The 19,415-nt window shown below is 54.2% G+C and overlaps 1 protein-coding gene across 2 annotated transcripts in view; it reads left to right on the forward strand.

Annotated features, from left to right (window-relative positions):
- Positions 1 to 19,415, forward strand: part of LOC131760389 (beta-galactosidase-1-like protein 2) — a 43,045-nt gene that overhangs the window by 10,843 nt on the left and 12,787 nt on the right. Inside the window, exons 2-8 of one of the 2 annotated variants that reach the window (XM_067039358.1) lie at positions 2,684 to 2,743; positions 4,058 to 4,255; positions 5,561 to 5,629; positions 6,195 to 6,290; positions 8,326 to 8,434; positions 15,484 to 15,576; positions 18,254 to 18,335. In XM_067039358.1, coding sequence (XP_066895459.1) covers positions 2,684 to 2,743; positions 4,058 to 4,255; positions 5,561 to 5,629; positions 6,195 to 6,290; positions 8,326 to 8,434; positions 15,484 to 15,576; positions 18,254 to 18,335 — 707 coding nt within the window. The remainder of the gene's footprint in view (positions 1 to 2,683; positions 2,744 to 4,057; positions 4,256 to 5,560; positions 5,630 to 6,194; positions 6,291 to 8,325; positions 8,435 to 15,483; positions 15,577 to 18,253; positions 18,336 to 19,415) is intronic. The other variant, XM_067039359.1, reaches the window with a different exon arrangement.

Below are 19,415 nucleotides of genomic sequence, written 5' to 3' on the forward strand. Positions count from 1 at the left end.
CATCTTTCCACATCACTGTACTATATTCTTTATGAGTCAATGCCACATGACGCTCTGCAGCAGTTTTATCATCATCATGCACATTCAAAAAATTTATAGTAAATAAGGCAAGTGATACAAGCGCGGAAGCTCGTGCCGCAGCGGGGGCATATAATGGCGGACGAGCACACGGGGAACTCCCATACTGTCCCCGTTCATACTCTGCAGCTGCCTCTTCTAAAGCTGCCTCCTCTTTGGGATTCAATTCTTCCTGAGATAAATGTAAAGCTTTAAACTCATCTAAGAGCGGATACAATCTTGGCGCCGGCCCTTGTTTTTCTGCTTGTTTTTCTTTTCTTCTTCTTGGATTTTTAGGCCTATTTACAGTAGTCCCTACATTTTCGCCTTCTGACGCACTATCTTGACACATACTGGACTACTCACCGACGGTTCACTCCGACGGTTCACTCCGTGTGTCGAGTTCTGAATCGGTCCTCCATGCGAGGTGCAACGATTCCCGGGTTTCGGCACCACTTATGGCGAGCTGCGTCTGACCAGCAGAATAACAGTCGCCACACGCTAGATTCTTCTCGTATCACACTTTATTGGAGTACAGCTTGGTTAAGGAAAGATGGAAGGAAGACCCCGCAGCCGTAACGGCAGCTGCCTATATAAGATTCGGGATACTGTGCAAGTCTCTGATTGGTTCATATCGAAGGCATAATTACACGTCGCCTTCGGACTGGTTACTGCTCTAAAACCTTGTTAGCATATCTCAACGCATGCGCACTGGCTACAGGATGGATGACTCAGCTTTTTCTACCCTGCTTTGCGGCAACGCTTTGCCGCGCCCCACACCGAGCCTTTAAAAAAAATGTTCTTTTCAATTAAAAAAACCTTTTTATTGGAGTATAGTTGATTTACAATGCTGTGTTAGTTTCAGGTGTACAGCAAAGTGAATCAATTATACATATACATACATCCACTTTTTTTTTTGATTCTTTTCTCATATAGGCCATTACAGAGTATTGAGTAGAGTTCCCTGTACTATACAGCAGGTTCTTACTAGTTATCTATTTTATATACAGTAGTGTGTATATGTCCATCCCAATCTCCCAATTTATCCCTCCCTCCCGTTATCCCCTGGTAACCATACGTTTGTTTTCTACATCCATGACTTTACTTCTGCTTTGTAAATAAGTTCATTTGTACTGTTTTTTTAAGATTCGTCATATAAGCAATATCATGATATTTGTCTTTCTGTGTCTGACTTACTTCACTCAGAATGATAATCTCTAGGTCCATCCATGTTGCTGTAAGTGGCATTATTTCATTCTTTTTCATGGCTGAGTAGTATTCCATTGTATGCATGTACCACATCTTCTTTATCCGTTCATCTGTCGGACATTTAGGCTGCTTCCATGTCCTGGCTATTGTAAGTAGTGCTATGATGAACATTGGGGTGCATATGTCTTTTTTTTTTTTTTTGCGGTACACGGGCCTCTCACTGTTGTGGCCCCTCCCGTTGCAGAGCACAGGCTCCGGACGTTTTTTAAGGAACCTCCATACTGTTCTCCATAGTGGCTGTAGCTGCCCCAGCCCTTGATGATTCGCTTCTGCAGACGTGCAGTTGCTCTCATCACTGGGGAGGCATCTGAGTTTCTGTCCCGACCTCAGCGAGGACCAGGCAGTGACACCACCCCGGCCTGCACAGCTGAGGAGCACGGGCTGGGGTGGGCCGCGCACACTCCCTCTCCCGTGGACGGTCAGAGCTGAAGCCCTTGGTGTGTGGGCAGAGGAGAAGCCGGTGCTGGTGGCGGAGGTGGGGAGAGAGCCGGAGGACGGCGCATCTGCATGGTGCACGTGGCCGGCGAGGCTCGAGTGGTCCCTTTGAACACTGCCTCAGCCCATGTCTGGTTCTCCCGTGTCTCTTTCAGTCAGCATGTGGTTTTAGCTTTTGTTTCAAAATGAATGGAAAGAACAGAAGGGATGCAGGGGCCTTTTAATTTTAATTAATTAATTAATTAATTTTGGGGGCTGCCTTGGGTCTTCGTTGCTGCGCGCGGACTTTCTCTAGTTGCAGCGAGCGGGGGCTACTCTTCGTTGTGGTGCGCGGGCTTCTCACTGCGGTGGCTTCTCTTGTTGCGAAGCACAGGCTCCAGGTGCGCGGGCTTCAGTAGTCGTGGCTCACGAGCTCTAGAGCGCAGGCTCAGTAGTTGTGGCACATGGGATTAGTTGCTCCGTGGCATGTGGGATCTTCCTGGACCAGGGATCGAACTCGAGTCCCTTGCACTGGCAGGCGGATTCTTAACCACTGCGTCACCTTTTTAAAGCAGAGGAAAAGGTACCAACTGAAATTTGCTTTTGCCCCAACTCACTTTTGGTTTTCTGTCCAACTTTCCTAAATTTCCAGCTTCTCTTGCTGCTTCTCTCTGGGCTGTCAGGAGATGGGGTGGAGAAGAGAGGGAGAGGTTCTCGGAGCCCCGAGTCACAGGAATCATGTGAGGGCCTCCCCCTGGCCAACCCACAAGATACCAAGAGGCGCTTTTTGGGGACTCACACCTCCTGGCAGCCCTCCCGGGTCGGGGGCTCCCTGTCCTGCTCGGGCGCCCCTCGGCCAGCACTCCTTCTCCAGGTGTAACAATTAAGACCTGGAAATTCGGTCAATGAGCAGACACCGTTTCTAACCGGTAACTCTTTCCAGGTATCTGCACCTCCAGCCCGGTGGCTGTGACCTTGAGGTGACTCAGAGGTACTGTGTCAGGTAGCTGCTGCTTTGATGTGTGTCAGATAGACTAGCCGCGCGGGCCATTGTAGGCACCCGCACCTGCCCCCGAGTCCCCCCAGCCCTGGCACCTGAAGGCAGCTTTTCGGCCCCAAGAACCTCCTCCCTGTGCTGTGTGTGCCCTGATTTCCCTCCTGTAAGCACGGCCTCCATGTTGAAGGCTGAGTCTGTCGTGTTCCTGGCCGACCACATGGGCTGGGGGTATGGGTGGTGCCGAGTCCGGGTGGTGCCGAGTCTGCGTGATGCCGAGTCCGGGTGGTGCCGAGTCCGGGTGGTGCCAAGTGCGTGGTGCCGAGTCCGCGTGGTGCCGAGTCCGGGTGGTGCCGAGGCTGCGTGCTGCCGAGTCTGCGTGCTGCCGAGTCCGGGTGGTGCGGAGTCTGCGTGCTGCCGAGTCTGCGTGCTGCCGAGTCTGCGTGGTGCCGAGTCCGGGTGGTGCCGAGGCTGCGTGGTGCCGAGTCCGCGTGGTGCCGAGTCCGGGTGGTGCCGAGGCTGTGTGGTGCCGAGTCCGGGTGGTGCCGAGGCTGCGTGGTGCCGAGTCCGGGTGGTGCCGAGTCTGCGTGCTGCCGAGGCTGCGTGGTGCCGAGTCCGGGTGGTGCCGAGTCCGCGTGGTGCCGAGTCCGGGTGGTGCCGAGTCCGGGTGGTGCCGAGGCTGCGTGCTGCCGAGTCCGCGTGCTGCCGAGTCCGGGTGGTGCCGAGGCTGCGTGGTGCCGAGTCCGGGTGGTGCCGAGGCTGCGTGCTGCCGAGTCCGCGTGCTGCCGAGTCCGGGTGGTGCCGAGGCTGCGTGGTGCCGAGTCCGGGTGGTGCCGAGGCTGCGTGGTGCCGAGTCCGGGTGGTGCCGAGTCTGCGTGGTGCCGAGTCTGCGTGGTGCCGAGTCCGGGTGGTGCCGAGTCTGCGTGGTGCCGAGTCCGGGTGGTGCCGAGGCTGCGTGGTGCCGAGTCCGGGTGGTGCCGAGTCTGCGTGCTGCCGAGTCTGCGTGGTGCCGAGTCGCTGCCGAGTCTGCGTGCTGCCGAGTCTGCGTGCTGCCGAGTCTGCGTGCTGCCGAGTCTGCGTGGTGCCGAGTCCGGGTGCTGCCGAGTCTGCGTGCTGCCGAGTCTGCGTGCTGCCGAGTCTGCGTGCTGCCGAGTCTGCGTGCTGCCGAGTCTGCGTGCTGCCGAGTCTGGCTGCCCGGCACAGGCCCGCTCGGGAAGGGATGCCAGGGGCTGGAGAAGGAGGTGGGGAAGCCTGGCTCCGAGGCGCCCCCTCAAGGCCCAGGCTGGCAAGGATGGGCACTGAGGCTGCCCGTGCTCCCTGCAGGGTGAACTGGCACAGGCTGACGCCCTTGTGGCTGCGGCATCGGCGCTTGGGGCTGCAGGCCAAAGGGCAGAACTTCATGCTGGAGGACTCGGCCTTCTGGATCTTCGGGGGCTCCATGCACTACTTCCGGGTGCCCCGAGAGTACTGGAGGGACCGGCTGCTGAAGATGAAGGCCTGCGGCCTGAACACCCTGACCACGTGAGTGCGCCCCGACACCCCGGCCAGCACGCCGCGTCACCGAGGGGGGATCCTGGGCCTGCGTGCAGGCTTCTCCGTCATGTCGGGAGGGTGAGCTCTGCTTGGTCCTCTGCCTGAGCCGCCTGGAGGGGCGTCTTCGGGCTGAGCTTTGTGAGGAAAGGTTAGCGGGAGCCCGGCCCCTGAGTGGGTCTGAATGGGGGCAGCCTCCCCGCCACCCTGTCAGGGGGCCGAGGCGGTGGGGACTGGGCATGGGCTGGGGTCAGAAGGAGTGACACTGGCTGAAGGAACCCAGTGGGGGGGTGTACACGCAGCAGGTGGTTAAGGAATCACAAATAGTCTTTCAACCGGCTCTCCGCCTCGCGTCTGTACGGTAGGTGTGTGTACACCTCTCTAGCAGAGCCCGCGCGGTTTGCAACCTTCCTTTCCTTATCCTTTCTTCAGAGTAAGAACCTCTGTCCTGTTCCAAGGTTTGGAATTCTGGAGTCTTCCTTAAAAACAAGACTGATGATTAGGGTTTCTTCTTACCCTACTTTTGTTACCGACCAGGGTTCTTGGACTCTTTAATCAATAGAATTCGACAGGAGGCCACACGAGGAACCCAGGCAAGGCTTGACTGGGACTCGTTCTGTAGCACAGGGAGCGAGAACAAGTAACAGGTGCCCTCGCTGCTCCCGGAGGGGGCCCGGCTGCTCCCTTAGATGGGGTGAGGGTGGGGCAGGTCCAGGGGTCCGGCCGGAGGGGCGGCTTAGGCAGCCTGCCCGTCCCCTTGGTGCTGTGTGTGCAGGGATCGTGAACCAGACTCTGCTTTTGCCCCCAACACCCCAGAAGTGGCACTTGGGTTTGTGGCCTTTTTGTACCTTGTGGTTGATCATTTGCCCCCCTGTGCAGGCCTGCAGTTATTTTTCATCCCTTATAGTGTCTTTGTATCTGTTGTTGGAGGAGACGTCTGTCCAGGTGCATGTCCTGCAGCAAAGGGCCCAGCCTGTCCCACGTGTAACTGATCTTCCTATAAAATGATTTCTTTTTCTTTGAGGAGGAGAGAGGATGACGGGAGGGGTGGGGGAAGGAGTCACCAGGCCTCCTGGGCCTTCTCTCCCTCCTTCCAGGGGGACGGCCTGCCTGGCTTCTCCGAGGGCCCAGGTCTCTTCAGTGTGTTCTCGGTTCAAGCCTGACACCGCTAAGACAATGTACCTAAGAAATACATCTTCAACCAGCGTGAGGGGTTTTAGGGACGAAGGTGCTCATTTGGGAGACAGAGTGGGATGAGTGGAGAACTCATGCCTGTGATGATCATTTCTACCACAGCTACGTTCCGTGGAACCTCCACGAGCCGGAAAGAGGCAAATTCGACTTCTCTGGGAACCTGGACCTGGAGTAGGTGCTCCTGCTGCTACGGCCCAGCCCGGGGCAGGGCGGTGCGGGGGCTCCTGGGGTGGCTGGGATTCCCAGGGGCACCTGGGCTCTGCCGTGAGATCATAGGGAGCCTGGGGTCTGCAGCCGGTTCTCAGGACCCGAGCGCTCTCCAGCCATGACCCCCTGACTCCTGGGGACCCGGCCTGCCTGCCCCGCGCGCCCAGACCTGTTCGCTGCAGCCCAGAGGGGCCCCATTCCCCAGGTGGGCCCTGCTCTGCGGGGTGGTCCTGCCAGCGCCGGGGTGGGGGGCCGGCAGGGTCAGGCTCCCCGTCGGGATCCCGGTGCCCCGTCTGAGGCCCGTTGTCCCCGTGCCCCCCGAGGTGCTGTGCAGACGTCCTAGGCTGGGGGCCACTGCTGTGACCCGGCTGGGCATTCCCTGCGCTGCTGGGGGTCGCATCCTGCCCTCAGAGCCCCCAGCCCCCCGGGGGAGGGGAGGGGGCGGCAGCTCTGCCCTGCGGTGGTGCTGGGCCGTCCCCCCTCGGCTCCGAGGCCTGAGAGTCGGTGACAATGACACCACCCCCCCCAGGGCCTTCGTCCTGTTGGCCGCAGAGGTGGGGCTATGGGTGATCCTGCGTCCGGGCCCCTACATCTGCAGTGAGATGGACCTCGGGGGCCTGCCCAGGTGAGCGGGGCCGGGGGCCGCGGCTGTGTCCGGGGTGGAGCGCTGCTGACGCCGTGGTGCAGTCCAGCGATAGCAGCGCCTGTCCTGCGTTGTCCGTCCCGGGGAACGGGGCTGGTGGTGACGCGCTGAGGGGCCGGTGCTGCCCCAGCGCCCCAGTCCCTGGTTCACCGACGAGATGGGGGTCTTGGTCGTGCAGCCAGGAGTGTGTGGCGGAGGGAAAGCGTCAGCTGCTCGTGTTCTTTTCCGGGAGGGAGCAGGGCCGGGGGCCTCAGCTGGGGCCGGAGTGGTCCTGTGCGCTTGTGCAAAATGCTAAGCACCAACGTAGGTTTAATTTTGCTGTTAACCTGTGTTTTTTTTCATTCTGTGCTGGAGTTCCTTTTCAGAATGAGTGGCAGCCGGAGGGCGTCACTGTAAGCGATGGCAAAGTTACTGTCCTCCTCACATTCCACATGGCTTCTCTGCGCGGGCGCGGGGCTGGCCCTCTGTCAGCTCACGTCTGCTCAGATGGGCCTGCCTTTCTGAAAAACCGGGAAGACTCAGATCCGTCCTTCTGTTTCTTAGGGATGTTGCCAAGCATTTTTTAAAAGGGCAAGCGTTTTGACAAAGTAGAAGAGAAACAATTGTTTTAGTTCTAGCTTTCATCTTCAGCGCTCAGGCCCTGGTGAATTACCTTGGGGTGTGGTCTCCAGGGGGTCAGTAGCGTGTCTGTGGTCAGGTCAGGAGTTGGGAGGGATCAACTGGCACCACGGCCGGCCCCCGTCCTAGTCGTTACTACCGCTGGTGGCCAGCAGAAGGGTTTTCTGTTGACAGGCGCGGGCTCCTGTCCTCCCAGCCTCCGGCCCTTGGCTTCCCCTCCCCCGGCCCCACCGCCCCGGAGGGAAAGATGGTGCTTTGCCTCCTCCGGCCAGCCTCGCTCTCATCTCCAGGGCGACGTGGGCCCTCCCTGGGCTCGGGCCGGCCCCCTCCACTGCCTCGCCACCCAGGACCCCTTCTCTGTCGCTGGGCCGTCCTGCTCGGAGAGGGGCCCCCGACAAGGCTCACGCAGCCACAGCGGCCTCACCACCCCTGCGGATTAGAAACCCGTGTGTCAGCGATGTCCCCGGGCTCGGGCCCGGAACGAGGACGGATTAAGTCGGAGCTGAGAAGCAGCTCAGACCCCCCTGCGCCCACCTGTCCACTCAGGTCCGGTTGCGGGAGGGAGGGGCTCGTGGGTGGGCACCCCCGGGGGGCCGAGCTGGGCGCACTGGAAACGGGCAGAATCCCGGCGGGGACGGGAAACCCGAGCTGTCTGCGTGCGCTGGACGTGAGGTGTCAGGCCAGAGGAGACTGCGCGCTCCTTGCCCACGGTTACCTGACACGGACTGGTAGTTTTCTGAGCCTGTTCGCTTCTTGCGGATCAGGACGACAGAAGCCTCAGGCCTTTTGTAAGAAATATAAGTGTTTCTCAGAATTGGGAAGCAGAAGGGAGAACACCTTGGCCGCAGTCCTGGGAGTCGCGCTCTGTGTTTACCTGGCGAGTGTGATCGCTACAGACAGGTTGCAGGAGCTCCTCCCCTGAGCTGAGCTCTGAATCCTGATGAGGCTGATGGAAATGGGGGCAGCTTGACCAGCGCGGGGAGGCCGGGGCTAGCTTCTCAGCTGCCGGTTCAGCCTCCTTTTTCTGGGTGACCCTGGAAGGTGGCACCTGTGTCCTCCAGTCCCAGTGATTCCTGACCCCTTTGTGATGAGACTCTAGTGTCAGTGCTTGAAAAATGGGCCTTGGGTTCAATGAAGAGCTTTTCTCCCTCTGACTGGCAGCCAGACCTATAGCCATGAATCGGAACGAGAATGGCCACCGGCGCTGGTGTCCCCGGGTGGGAAGCAGGCCCAGACCCATGCCCGTGTCTGCCCCGAGGCCTGGCTGAGCGGACGTGAGGGGAGACTGGTCTCCACACTCACTCCTGGGCTCTCTGAAGCTGGCTCCTCTCACCCATCACCCTGCCCAGAGCAAAGCCCCAGACGGTGAAACTAAACATCCCTCCACTTTTCATTCAAGCTGGTTACTCCAGGACCCCGACATGAGGCTGAGAACAACTTACAAGGGCTTCACCGAAGCAGTGGACCTTTATTTTGACCACCTGATGGTAAGGGTGGTACCACTCCAGGTAAAAACGAGCAGCCCCCTCTTGGCCCTCTCCGTCCTCCCGCTGCTGGTAAAGAGTCCAGGTGAAGCTCTCAGACCAGGGCTCGCAGCCCTTTGCACACGGGACACCTTCCCCCCAATGCCTGGGACGTGCATTTGGAGGGCCTCGAATGGTGGTCTTTGCGGAGGTCCGTCTAGTGCAGTGTTGCCTTAGGTGGGATGCCGACGTTGCTGGCGCGGTGCCGGGGCCGCAGCACTTGATGCCTTGGTGACTGGAACACCCACCCGTCTGCATCCCAGGAGCACGGTGGTCCGGCTCAGGTAGAGGGGAGCTTGTGTGCATAGGCCCTCGCCTGTGAGATGGCAGGACATCTTGTCGTTACAGTTACCACTACAGTGACCGAAGCACATCCTTCTGCCACCAAAAAGGTGCTGCACGGTACAAGATTATTATTCGAAACATATGTCTTAGAATGCATTTTGGGGGAGAAAGTATCTTATCTTGGCATCTAATAATTGGAAGCAATGAAAAAGCAGGAATGGGAATAATTAACTCAATTGCTTCTGTAAGTGTGACACTGAGAAATTTGTACATCAGTAAAATATTAGTTCATCAATAAAAATTGTTTTTGAGTCAGTGGTTTGGGATATTCACAGCACACATAGATCAAGGGAACTGTTGGTCATTTGTAGGGTAGGCAAATAAAACACGGGATACCCAGTTCAATGTGAACTTCAGATAAGCAAGGAATAATTTTTTAAATTAACATATATCCTAAATATTGCATGGGACATACTTACATTAAAAAAATTCATCGCTTATTTTAAAATTATTCATTGTAAATTCAAGTAGTATAACTGGGTGTCTTGTATTTTTATTTACTAAATCTGGCAGCCCCAATCATGAAAGAAGCAAGAAGCTAGGAAAAGTATTAGTCTAGGCTTTTACAAGGAAGATGGGATTACCGAGGTGATTCAGTGAGTTGTAGTAGGTTGGGTGGGCGTGGGCGTGCAGGCTGTGTCAGGAGTATGGCCCAGAAGCATTCCTTTTTTTTTTTTGTGGTACACGGGCCTCTCACCGTTGTGGCCTCTTCCGTTGCGGAGCACAGGCACCGGACGCGCAGGCTCAGCGGCCGTGGCTCACGGGCCCAGCCGCTCCGCGGCACGTGGGATCCTCCCGGACCGGGGCACGAACCCGCGTCCCCCGCATCGGCAGGCGGACTCGCAACCAGTGCGCCACCAGGGAAGCCTTCCCAGAAGCATTATTAAGCATGGAAAGGGCATCCCCAATCCATTAAAAAAAGTTTTTTTCTGGGTATAACAATTATTTTTTTATTACAGTTAAATATACATAACAAAATTTACCATTTTAGGCATTTTTAAGTGTCCAGTTCAGTGGCATTAAGTGCATTCACATTGTTGTGCAGCTGTCGCCACCATCATCTCCAGAACTGAAACTGTCCCCATTAATACATTATTGACCCCTAGGTTCTTCATGACATTTTTTTTTCTTAGATTCCATGTGTATGTGTTAGCATACGGTATTTGTTTTTCTCTTTCTGACTTACCTCACTCTGTATGACAGACTCCAGGTCCATCCACCTCATTACAAATAACTCAGTTTCATTTCTTTTTATGGCTGAGTAATATTCCATTGTATATATGTGCCACATCTTCTTTATCCATTCATCTGTCGGTGGACACTTAGGTTGCTTCCATGTCCTGGCTATTGTAGATAGAGCTGCAATGAACATTGTGGTACATGACTCTTTTTGAATTATGGTTTTCTCAGGGTATATGCCCAGTAGTGGGATTGCTGGATCATATGGTAGTTCTATTTGTAGTTTTTTAAGGAACCTCCATACTGTTCTCCATAGTGGCTGTATCAATTTACATTCCCACCAACAGTGCAAGAGGGTTCCCTTTTCTCCACACCCTCTCCAGCATTTATTGTTTCTAGATTTTTTGATGATGGCCATTCTGACGGGTGTGAGGTGATACCTCATTGTAGTTTTGATTTGCATTTCTCTAATGATTAATGATGTTGAGCATTCTTTCATGTGTTTGTTGGCCATTTGTATGTCTTCTTTGGAGAAATGTCTATTTAGGTCTTCTGCCCATTTTTGGATTGGGTTGTTTGCTTTTTTGTTATTGAGCTGCATGAGCTGCTTAGGTGTTTTTGCTCATTGTGAATAAAGCTGCTCTAAGCGGGGTGTATGGATATCTGTTTCAGTCTGTTTTCACTTCCTTTGGAGAGATACCCAGAGTGGTATTGCTGGATTAGACGGTGATTCTGTGTTTAAGTTTTTGAGGAACAGCTACATGTTTTCCACAGTGCACCATTTTACATCCTCAGGGGCAATGCACAAAATTCCAGTTTCTTGACATCCTGGCCAACAGTTGTTGTTTTCTGTTTATTTTATAAAAACAATCCTAATGGGTGTCAAGTGGTATCTTGTTGGTTTTTATTTGAATTTCCTAATAATTAGTGATGTGGAGTATTTTTTCATGTGCTTACTGGCCATTTATATATCTTCTTTGGAGAATTATCTATTCAAATTTTTTGCTCATTTTTTATTGGGTTGTTTGTTTTTGTTGTAGGAGTTCTTTATATCTTCAGTGTCTGTCAGTATCTTGTCAGATGTATGAGTTGCAAATATTTTCTTCCATTCTGAGGGCTGCCCTTTCACCCTTGTTGATTGTGTCCTTCCATGCACAGAACTTTTTAATGTTAAGTCCAGTGTATCTTGTTTTTCCTTTTGTTGCCTGTGCTTTTGGTTCCACCTCCCAGAAATCATTGCCAAATCCAGTGTCATGAAACTTCTCCCCTGTGTTTCCTTCGAAGAGTTTCAAGCTGTTAGCTCTTACATTTAGGTTTATGATGTCCTTTGAGTTAAGTTTTGTGGATGGTGTAAAGTAAGGGCCCAGGTTCGTTTTTTGCACGTGGATATCCAGTTCTCTCACAACCATTTGTTGAAAAGATGGCTGTCCTTTCTCCATTGAATGGTCTTGTCATCCTTGTAGAAAATCTTTTGGCCATACGTGTGAGAGTTTATTTCTGGGCCCTCTATTCTATTCCATTGGTTTGTATGTTGGTCTTTTTTAAAAAAAAATAAATTTATTTATTTATTTATTTATATTTTTGGCTGCATCGGATCTTTGTTGCTGCGCATGGGCTTTCTCTAGTTGCAGTGAGCGGGGGCTACTCTTCGTTGTGGTGCGCGGGCTTCTCATTGCAGTGGCTTCTCGTTGCAGAGCATGGGCTCTAGGTGCATGGGCTTCAGTAGTTGTGGCACTTGGGCTCAGTAGTTGTGGCTCATGGGCTCTAGAGTGCAGGCTCAGTAGTTGTGGCACATGGGCTTACTTGTTCCATGGCATGTGGAATCTTCCTGGACCAGGGCTCAAACCTGTGTCCCCTGCATTGACAGGCGGATTCTTAACCACTGCACCACCAGGGAAGTCCTGTATGTTTTTCTTGAGGCCAGCACGACACTGTTTTGATTACCATAGTTGTGTAGTAAGTTTTGAAATCAGCAAGTGTGAGACCTCTAACTTTGTTCTTTTTTTTTTTTCCAACATTGCTTTGGGTATTCAGAGTCTCTTGAGATTCCATGTGGATTTTAGGATGGCTTTTTCTGTTTCTTCAAAAACATTGGAGTTTTGACAGGGATTACACTGAATTTGTAGATCACTTTGGGTAGTATTGACATCTTAACAATATCAGGTCTTTCAGTCTACGGACACAGGATGTCTTTCCATTTATTGGCATCTTCTTTAATTTCTTTTTGCAACATTTTGTAGTTTTAAGTGTATAAGTATTTTGCCTCCTTGATTACATTTATTCCTAAATATTTAAATCTGTCTGATGCTATCGTAAGTAGCTTTCATTGGTAGTGTATAGAAACAACTGATTTTTTTTTGTGCATTGATTTTGTATCCTGCAGGTTTGCTGAATTTGTTTATTAGAACTAACAGGATTTTTTTTATTCCAGTCTGAAAATCTGTTTTTGGTTGGGGAGTTTAATCCATTTACATTTAAAGTAATTACTGATAGGGAAGCACTTAATTTTGTTGTTTGTTTTCTGTATGCCTTATAGCTTTTTTTCTCCCTCATCTCCTCCATTACTTCCTTCCTTTGTATTTAGTTGATTTTTTTTTTATTTTTTATTTTTATTTTTTTGCGGTATGCGGGCCTGTCACTGTTGTGTCCTCTCCCGTTGCGGAGCACAGGCTCCAGATGCACAGGCTCAGCGGCCATGGCTCACGGGCCCAGCCGCTTGGCGGCATGTGGGATCTTCCCGGACCGGGGCACGAACCCGTGTCCCCTGCATTGGCAGGCGGACTCTCAACCACTGTGCCACCAGGGAAGCCCTAGTTGATTTTTTTAATGACAAGTTTTGATTCCCTTTCTTTTCCCTTTTGTGTATAGTCTACAGATATTTTGGTTGTGGTTACCATGGGGATTATATACTCTGTCCTGAAGTTAAGACGTTCTATTTTATATCTATACCAACTTACCTTCAATCACATACAAAAACTCTACTTTTTTACAGCTCTGCCCCCTTTATATTATTGTTGTTACAAATTATATTTTTGTATATCAAGTACCAATAAATATAGATTCATAATTATTTTTATGCACTTATTTTAAATCCTGTAAAAAATAAGAAGTGGAGTTATAAGCTGAAATTACAATAATAGTGGATTTTACACTTTTTCACATATTTACCTTTACCAGAGAACTTTATATTTTCATTTGGCTTTGAGTTCTCATCTAGCATCCTTTCATTTCAGCTTGAGGAACTCTGTGTAGCATTTCTTGTAAGGCAAGTCTAGTGGTAATGAATTCCCTCAGCTTTTATTTGTCTTAGAATGTCTTAGTTTCTTCTACTTTTGAAGGACAGTTTTGCTGGATATAGAATTCTTAGGTGATATTTTTTTTCCTTCAGCACTTTGATATAGTATCCCACTGCCTCTGTCCTACAAGATTTCTGATGAGATATCTACTGATAGTTTTATTAGGGATGGTTAGCAGACATTTGGTCCTGTCCAAAATGTTCATAAGACATTTGGTCCACACTAACAGGGCTTTGATGTTTGGTTCTGTCCAAAACCATTTGGCATGGACCAAATATGCTCATGAACATTTTGGATAGAACCAGATTTCAAGGACCTTTTGGCATGAACCAAATATCTTATGGACTGAAGGTCTTATGGACGTTTTGGACAGGACCAAATGTCCTACAAGGTTGGGGATCCTTTGTACATGTCTTGTTGCTTTTCTCTTGCTCCTTTTAAGAATCCCTTTTTGTCTTCTGACAGTTTGATAATGTGTACTGATGCGGGTCTCTGGTTTAATGCTACTTGGAGTTCACTGAAGCTTCTTGGATTTGTATATCCATGTCTCCTCCATTATGTCCTCAAATAATCTCTCTGCCCCTTTCTTCTCCTTTTGGGGTTCCCATAATGAGGATATTTGTCTGTTTACTGATTTGCATAAGTCTCTCAGGCTCTGTTCACTTTTCTTCATTCTTTTTTCTTTTTGCCCATCAGACTCAGTAATTCAGAATGACTTGTCAAGTTTGCACACTCTTTCTTCTGCCTGTTCAAATCTGCTGTTGAACTCCTATGGTGAATTTTTCTATTTAGATAATGTACTTTTCAGCTTCAGAATTTTTGTATAGTTCTTTTTAAAAATCATTTCTGTCTCTTTATCGATATTCTCACTTTGTCCGTAAGTCCTTTTCCTGATTTCTGTCCATGTTTTTCTTTAGCTCTTTGAGCATATTTATGACAGTTGTTTTAAAGTCTTTGTCTAGTAAGTTAAGTGCGTGTGTTTCTTTAGAGACTGTTTCTAGAGATTTATTTTGTTCCTTTGAATGAGCTACGTTTTCCTGTTTCTTTGTATGTCTTGTGTTTTTTGGGCAAAAATTGGGCATCTATAAAAAACAGTGCTCTCTCCCAGTGTTTGCTGTCTTCTGGGGACACCTTTACTATTTAGTGGGCTCCTGAGCCTTGAGATCAGCCTGGGATGCAGGCTTAAGATCTTCTCAGATATTTTCTTGGCATGTGTCCTGTCTGGCCTGTGTATGTGCTTTTCTTTCTTTCTTTCTTTGTTTTTTAAAAATCTCTCCCAGCTGTTTTTACATCTTGATTTCTCAAAGAGTGTCTCCCTGCCTTCTTCTTGTGACTTTAGATGTTCTGTCGTATTCCTCTGCCTGTAATCCTTTGCCCCCAGGCATCCATGGGTTTGTAGTCCCCCTGAAATGTTTACATGCTGTGACCCATCACTGCCTTCTGCAGCTTCCAGCCTGAGGTCCAAACTATGCCAACATTTTCTGTCTGATCTCCAAGTCAGATGAGACAGAAACTAGTCCCCTGGGGAGCCTACAGACAGCCCAGAACATTGCAAACAAGTTCCATCTTGCTCCTTCTGTCCTCAGGGAGGGAACTGGAAATTGGGATGCGTCCTTTTGACTGCACCATGCTATGCTAGGGAGGGGGTGGGACAAAGGTGATCAAAACCATGGAATCTCCTACCATTTTTTTTTTTTTTTTTTTTTGGCGGTACGCGGGCCTCTCACTGTTGTGGCCTCTCCCGTTGCGGAGCACAGGCTCCGGACGCGCAGGCCCAGTGGCCATGGCTCACGGGCCCAGCCGCTCCGCGGCACGCGGGATCTTCCCGGACAGGGGCACGAACCCATGTCCCCTGCATCGGCAGGCAGACTCTCAACCACTGCGCCACCAGGGAAGCCCTCTCCTACTGTTTTGAACATGTCTTTTTCTTGATGGCGTAGTCACTCATTTGCTTAAACATTTGACTGGTTTCCAGAGCTCCTATAAAGTTATTTCAGTCAGTGTGCAGCTGTTTGTTTGATGTTTCCATAGGGGAACAAGGGCCTGGCGCTTCCTACTCCCTGTCTTACTGACACCACTCAATTATATACCAGACCTTTTGAGACTTGCACTTTCTAATGGGTTGTTTTGCTATAATTGGCAATAAGTGTGGTGCCGTTAGCTATTACGGTTCCCACTACACACTCAGCTTCTGATTGTTCTCTCTTTTCCCAGTACAAGCACAGAGGACCCATCATTGCTGTGCAGGTGGAGAACGAGTATGGTTCCTACAACAAAGACCCTGCCTACATGCCTTACGTCAAGAAGGTAAGAGTCAACTTGGGTCACCTCTTTGTGGGGTGTCCTGGGCTCTGGTGCGATGTGAGGGTCTGGTGTCACCCGGCGCCATTTATTAATTGGTGAATCTTTTCTCCAGACCTTTATTCCAACAGTGTCCTCACTTATTTGCCCTCTGTTGGCTGAGTTTAATGGGGATCGCAGTACACATGGGGCTGAGGGTAATGGAACTACCTTGATTGAGGCCGATGGTTGGAGGCCTTCCTGGAGGGGTGGGTTGCTGCTCTCACTCCAGCACCCAAAGCAGCGGCCCCACTGTCGGCTGCACATTGGCTTCACCTGGGGGATCGTTTAAACTCACTGTGCCCAGGCCATATGCCATCCCATTAACTACGGGTCTTGGGGCTGGAGCTCAGACGTCTGATCCCAGCGTGTGGGTGGCTGGGAGCCGCTGACTGAGTGTGTGTCAGAGCGGGGAAGGGCAGCACTTAGAAGAACAGGCTTCTGCCCACAGGCGGTTCCTGTCACTTGCTGAATGAGACCTGGAATAAGTGCATTCATTTTTCTAAACCCCCACTTCCTCTTCTGTGCAGTTGGGCTAACGAGAGGGTCTGCCTCTCCACATTGTGCGTGTAGTGAGGTTGCAGACGCGGTGCCGTTCCAGCATCCAGTGAGCAGTCAGTAAACAGGACCGTGATGTTATCAGCAACACCGGTGTTTTGTTCTTGGAAGGGTCAGCCCCCGTGTGAGGCGAGGAAGCTTTAAGTGGCCTCAGTGACTCGGCTGATTTAATCAGAGCTGCTCCGGCCCCTGGTGTCCTGGGTAGCACCCCTTCTGCTGTCACAGGCAGAGCTGTGTCCATATGGAATTCCTTTAGTCCCTGCGGATGGCTTGTAGGTTCTTACCCACTCTCCCCTGCCCCCCGGCCCCCCACAGAAGCCCCCTGTGTAGGGGCAAGGCTGTCTCTGGGGAGGGTGGTGTTCCTGAAGCTGGATCGGGAGAGATCAGTCCTGACGGTCAGGCCCGGTCACACTCTGGCCTCCTGCTTGGGGTTGGCTGGAAGGAGCCTGGCCAGGGCTCAGGCCAGGAGGGCATCGACTGCCCCAGCACAGCCCCCGAGACTCTCCTGGGCTGGGCTTCCCCGGCAGGTGCTCCCTGGATCTCTGGGCTACAGAGAAGGAAGCTGCCCTGCTGGGGACGGGGGCAGCCCCACAGAGACCTCCCCTGCCCAGTTGTGGCCCTGGTGTCTGGGAAGGGGTGCATGTGAGACAGGAGGACAAAGGGACGCCTCTGTGGTCCCGGATGGACGGCCCGTCAGAGCCACGTGGCAAGGCCGCCGGGCAGAAGACTGCAGGGCTCCGGATGGAGGGGCCGGGGCCCCCAGGGCAGCCCACCCCTCCCTGCGTTGGGCCTCGCTGCAGCCACGCGCCCGGGGAGACGGGAGGGGCGCCTTGGAGGGTGCGGATCACACGAGGAAACTGCAGTGGGAATGCGCGTGGTGCTGGGGCCGACCGGCGTCCTTCCCCGGGAGCGGCGGCCGCGGCTCAGGAGTGATCACCTTCATCACTGAAGCCCCCGGGAGGATGTGCTCCTGAGCCGTGGGCAGCTTCTTCGGGGCCCTGCAGGCGTGGGACTGTGTGGGATGGCCGCGGGCAGGTCACTTTGCCCTCTGGGCCTTGGGGTCACCACGTGCACAGCAGAGGCGGGAGCCCCCTTGTCTTGGCCTTGTGGGGGGGCGGTGAGGGGGTCGACACAGCCCAGCTCTGCCTGGCGGGTGGGGGACAGTGGGTGCTCGGGGGCAGCGACTGTCCCTCGTGGTGCAGGCGGTCAGCCTGTGCCTCTAGGAGACGGACACTGTCAAGTCGTGTCCCCCTCACCCCCCAGTGCCGTGCACGGGGGGCCTGAGCAGGGTCTCCTGGGCATCGGGGACGGGCCGGCTGCTTCGATCCTGCGCTTGCCCACCCGCCCCACCCGGCTGAAGTCCTGAGAACGAAGGCCGCTCTGCTGCGTCCTCACGGGCTCCGGGCAGATGGGAGCCTTAGCCACTGCTCACGGCCTCACCTCTTTCCAAAGGAGTTTGGTTGAAATAAGCAGTCTTGCCATAATTCCCGAGGAAGAAGTGTCGGGAAGGTGCCCTTGCTGGGGTTTCTGGTCCGCAGGCCCCAGGCCCCACGCGGAGCCTGGCAGGGGTGGACCGGCCCAGGTGCGCACCTGCCCGCCAGCTCTGGACGCGGCAGCCCTCGTCTCTGAGGCTCCTCACCCTGCAGTGAAATGTGAGGTGCGAGGCTGGCCAGGGCGGTCTGTGCAAGGCGCTCGCAGGGGCGCCCGCCTGATAGTGAGCCGCGGCCGCCGCTCCCGGGGAAGGACGCCGGTCGGCCCCAGCACCACGCGCATTCCCGCCGCGGTTTCCTCGTGTGATCCGCACCCTCCAAGGCGCCCTTCCCGTCTCCCCGGGCGCGTGGCTGCAGCGAGGCCCAACGCAGGGAGGGGTGGGCTGCCCTGGGGGTCCCGGCCCCTCCATCCGGAGCCCTGCAGTCTTCTGCCCGGCGGCCTTGCCACGTGGCTCTGACGGGCCGTCCATCCGGGACCAGCAGCCGGCTGCCCAGCGCCCCTCGGGCCTGACCGCCGGCCGTGCGGTGGGAATTCAGCGTGTGACGTGGCAGGAGGTTGGAGGGACGACAGGTCGACTCCCTGCACTCCCCCACAGGCCTTGGAGGACCGGGGAATCGTGGAGCTGCTCTTGACCTCGGACAACAGGGACGGCCTCAGCAAGGGGACTGTGGATGGAGGTACCTGCCTGGAGGCTGTGGGCTGGGATGGGGGCAGGGGGCGGGGCGGCGGCCTGGCCTGGCTGTGCTCCCTGGATGGCCTTAGCCACAAAGGAGCCTCTGATGCCTGTTCTCCTGTGCGCGTGGGGCTGGGCCCCAAAGGTCAGGGCCTCGGGGCTGGAGGGGCCGCGGGGCTGGTGGGGCTCACGTAGCATAGTCGCTGAGCACCGGGGACGCTCAGGGCTCCGCAGGACACGGGACAGCGGAGTGGGCATCGGACACGGTCCTACAGAGAGGCCCGGGCAGACCAAGTGCCGGGTGTCCCGTGGGGACGGCTCACTCAAGTCCTGCGCGGCCCACAGCGCCCGCCGGTCATCTGGGCGGCGGTGTCCGGGGCTGAGCGCGTCCCGCGCCCCGGCTCCGCCTCTCTCCCTGGTACTGCGGACGCCCCACCTGGCACCGCTTCCAGGCCAGACGCTCCCACCTGGAGCGAAGCCCTTTCTCCCCCTGCCCTGCCCACGTCACCCGAGTCCCCTGCCCTGGGTCCTTCCCGCCCGCACACGCCTGTGTAGCCGTTTCCTCCTGAGAAGCCCCCCGACCCGTTCCCCGCAGAGCCGTCCCTCTGCCCCCCTTGTAGCCACTCTCCCCGCGTCCACGCTCACTGGCTCCCCGGCCCCTTTCCTTAGGGTCCTGTGATCATCTCTCTGCCGACACCACCCTTTGCAGGGTCGCAGTGACCTCCACCTGGCACGCTTAAGTTGTCGTGCTCGTCACCTCTGACCCATCCGATGGGGCCTTTGGTCTCTTTTCTTCTCACTGGCCGTCCGGGGCGCGGTCTCTCCGACCTTGACCTCAGGCAGCTCGGTCCCGTTCTCCTCCCGACAAGGTTCCCGTCGCGTCCACGCGGTGGCGCTGTGTCCCCGTGGCGGCTCCCCGCGGTCTGCCTGTCGGGGTCGGGTCGGGGCCTGGGAGGGGCTGTGGGGCCTTGAGTCCTGCGGGCGGGACCCTCTGCGGGCGGGGGCGGCGGCGGCGTCCGCAGAGGGGGCCTCCTGGGCTGCCGGTCCCCACGCCCCGTCCCCCGCAGGCCCTGCCTCTCACCCC

Source organism: Kogia breviceps, chromosome 7 (assembly GCF_026419965.1).
Source record: "Kogia breviceps isolate mKogBre1 chromosome 7, mKogBre1 haplotype 1, whole genome shotgun sequence".
NCBI classification, from domain to species: domain Eukaryota; kingdom Metazoa; phylum Chordata; class Mammalia; order Artiodactyla; family Physeteridae; genus Kogia; species Kogia breviceps.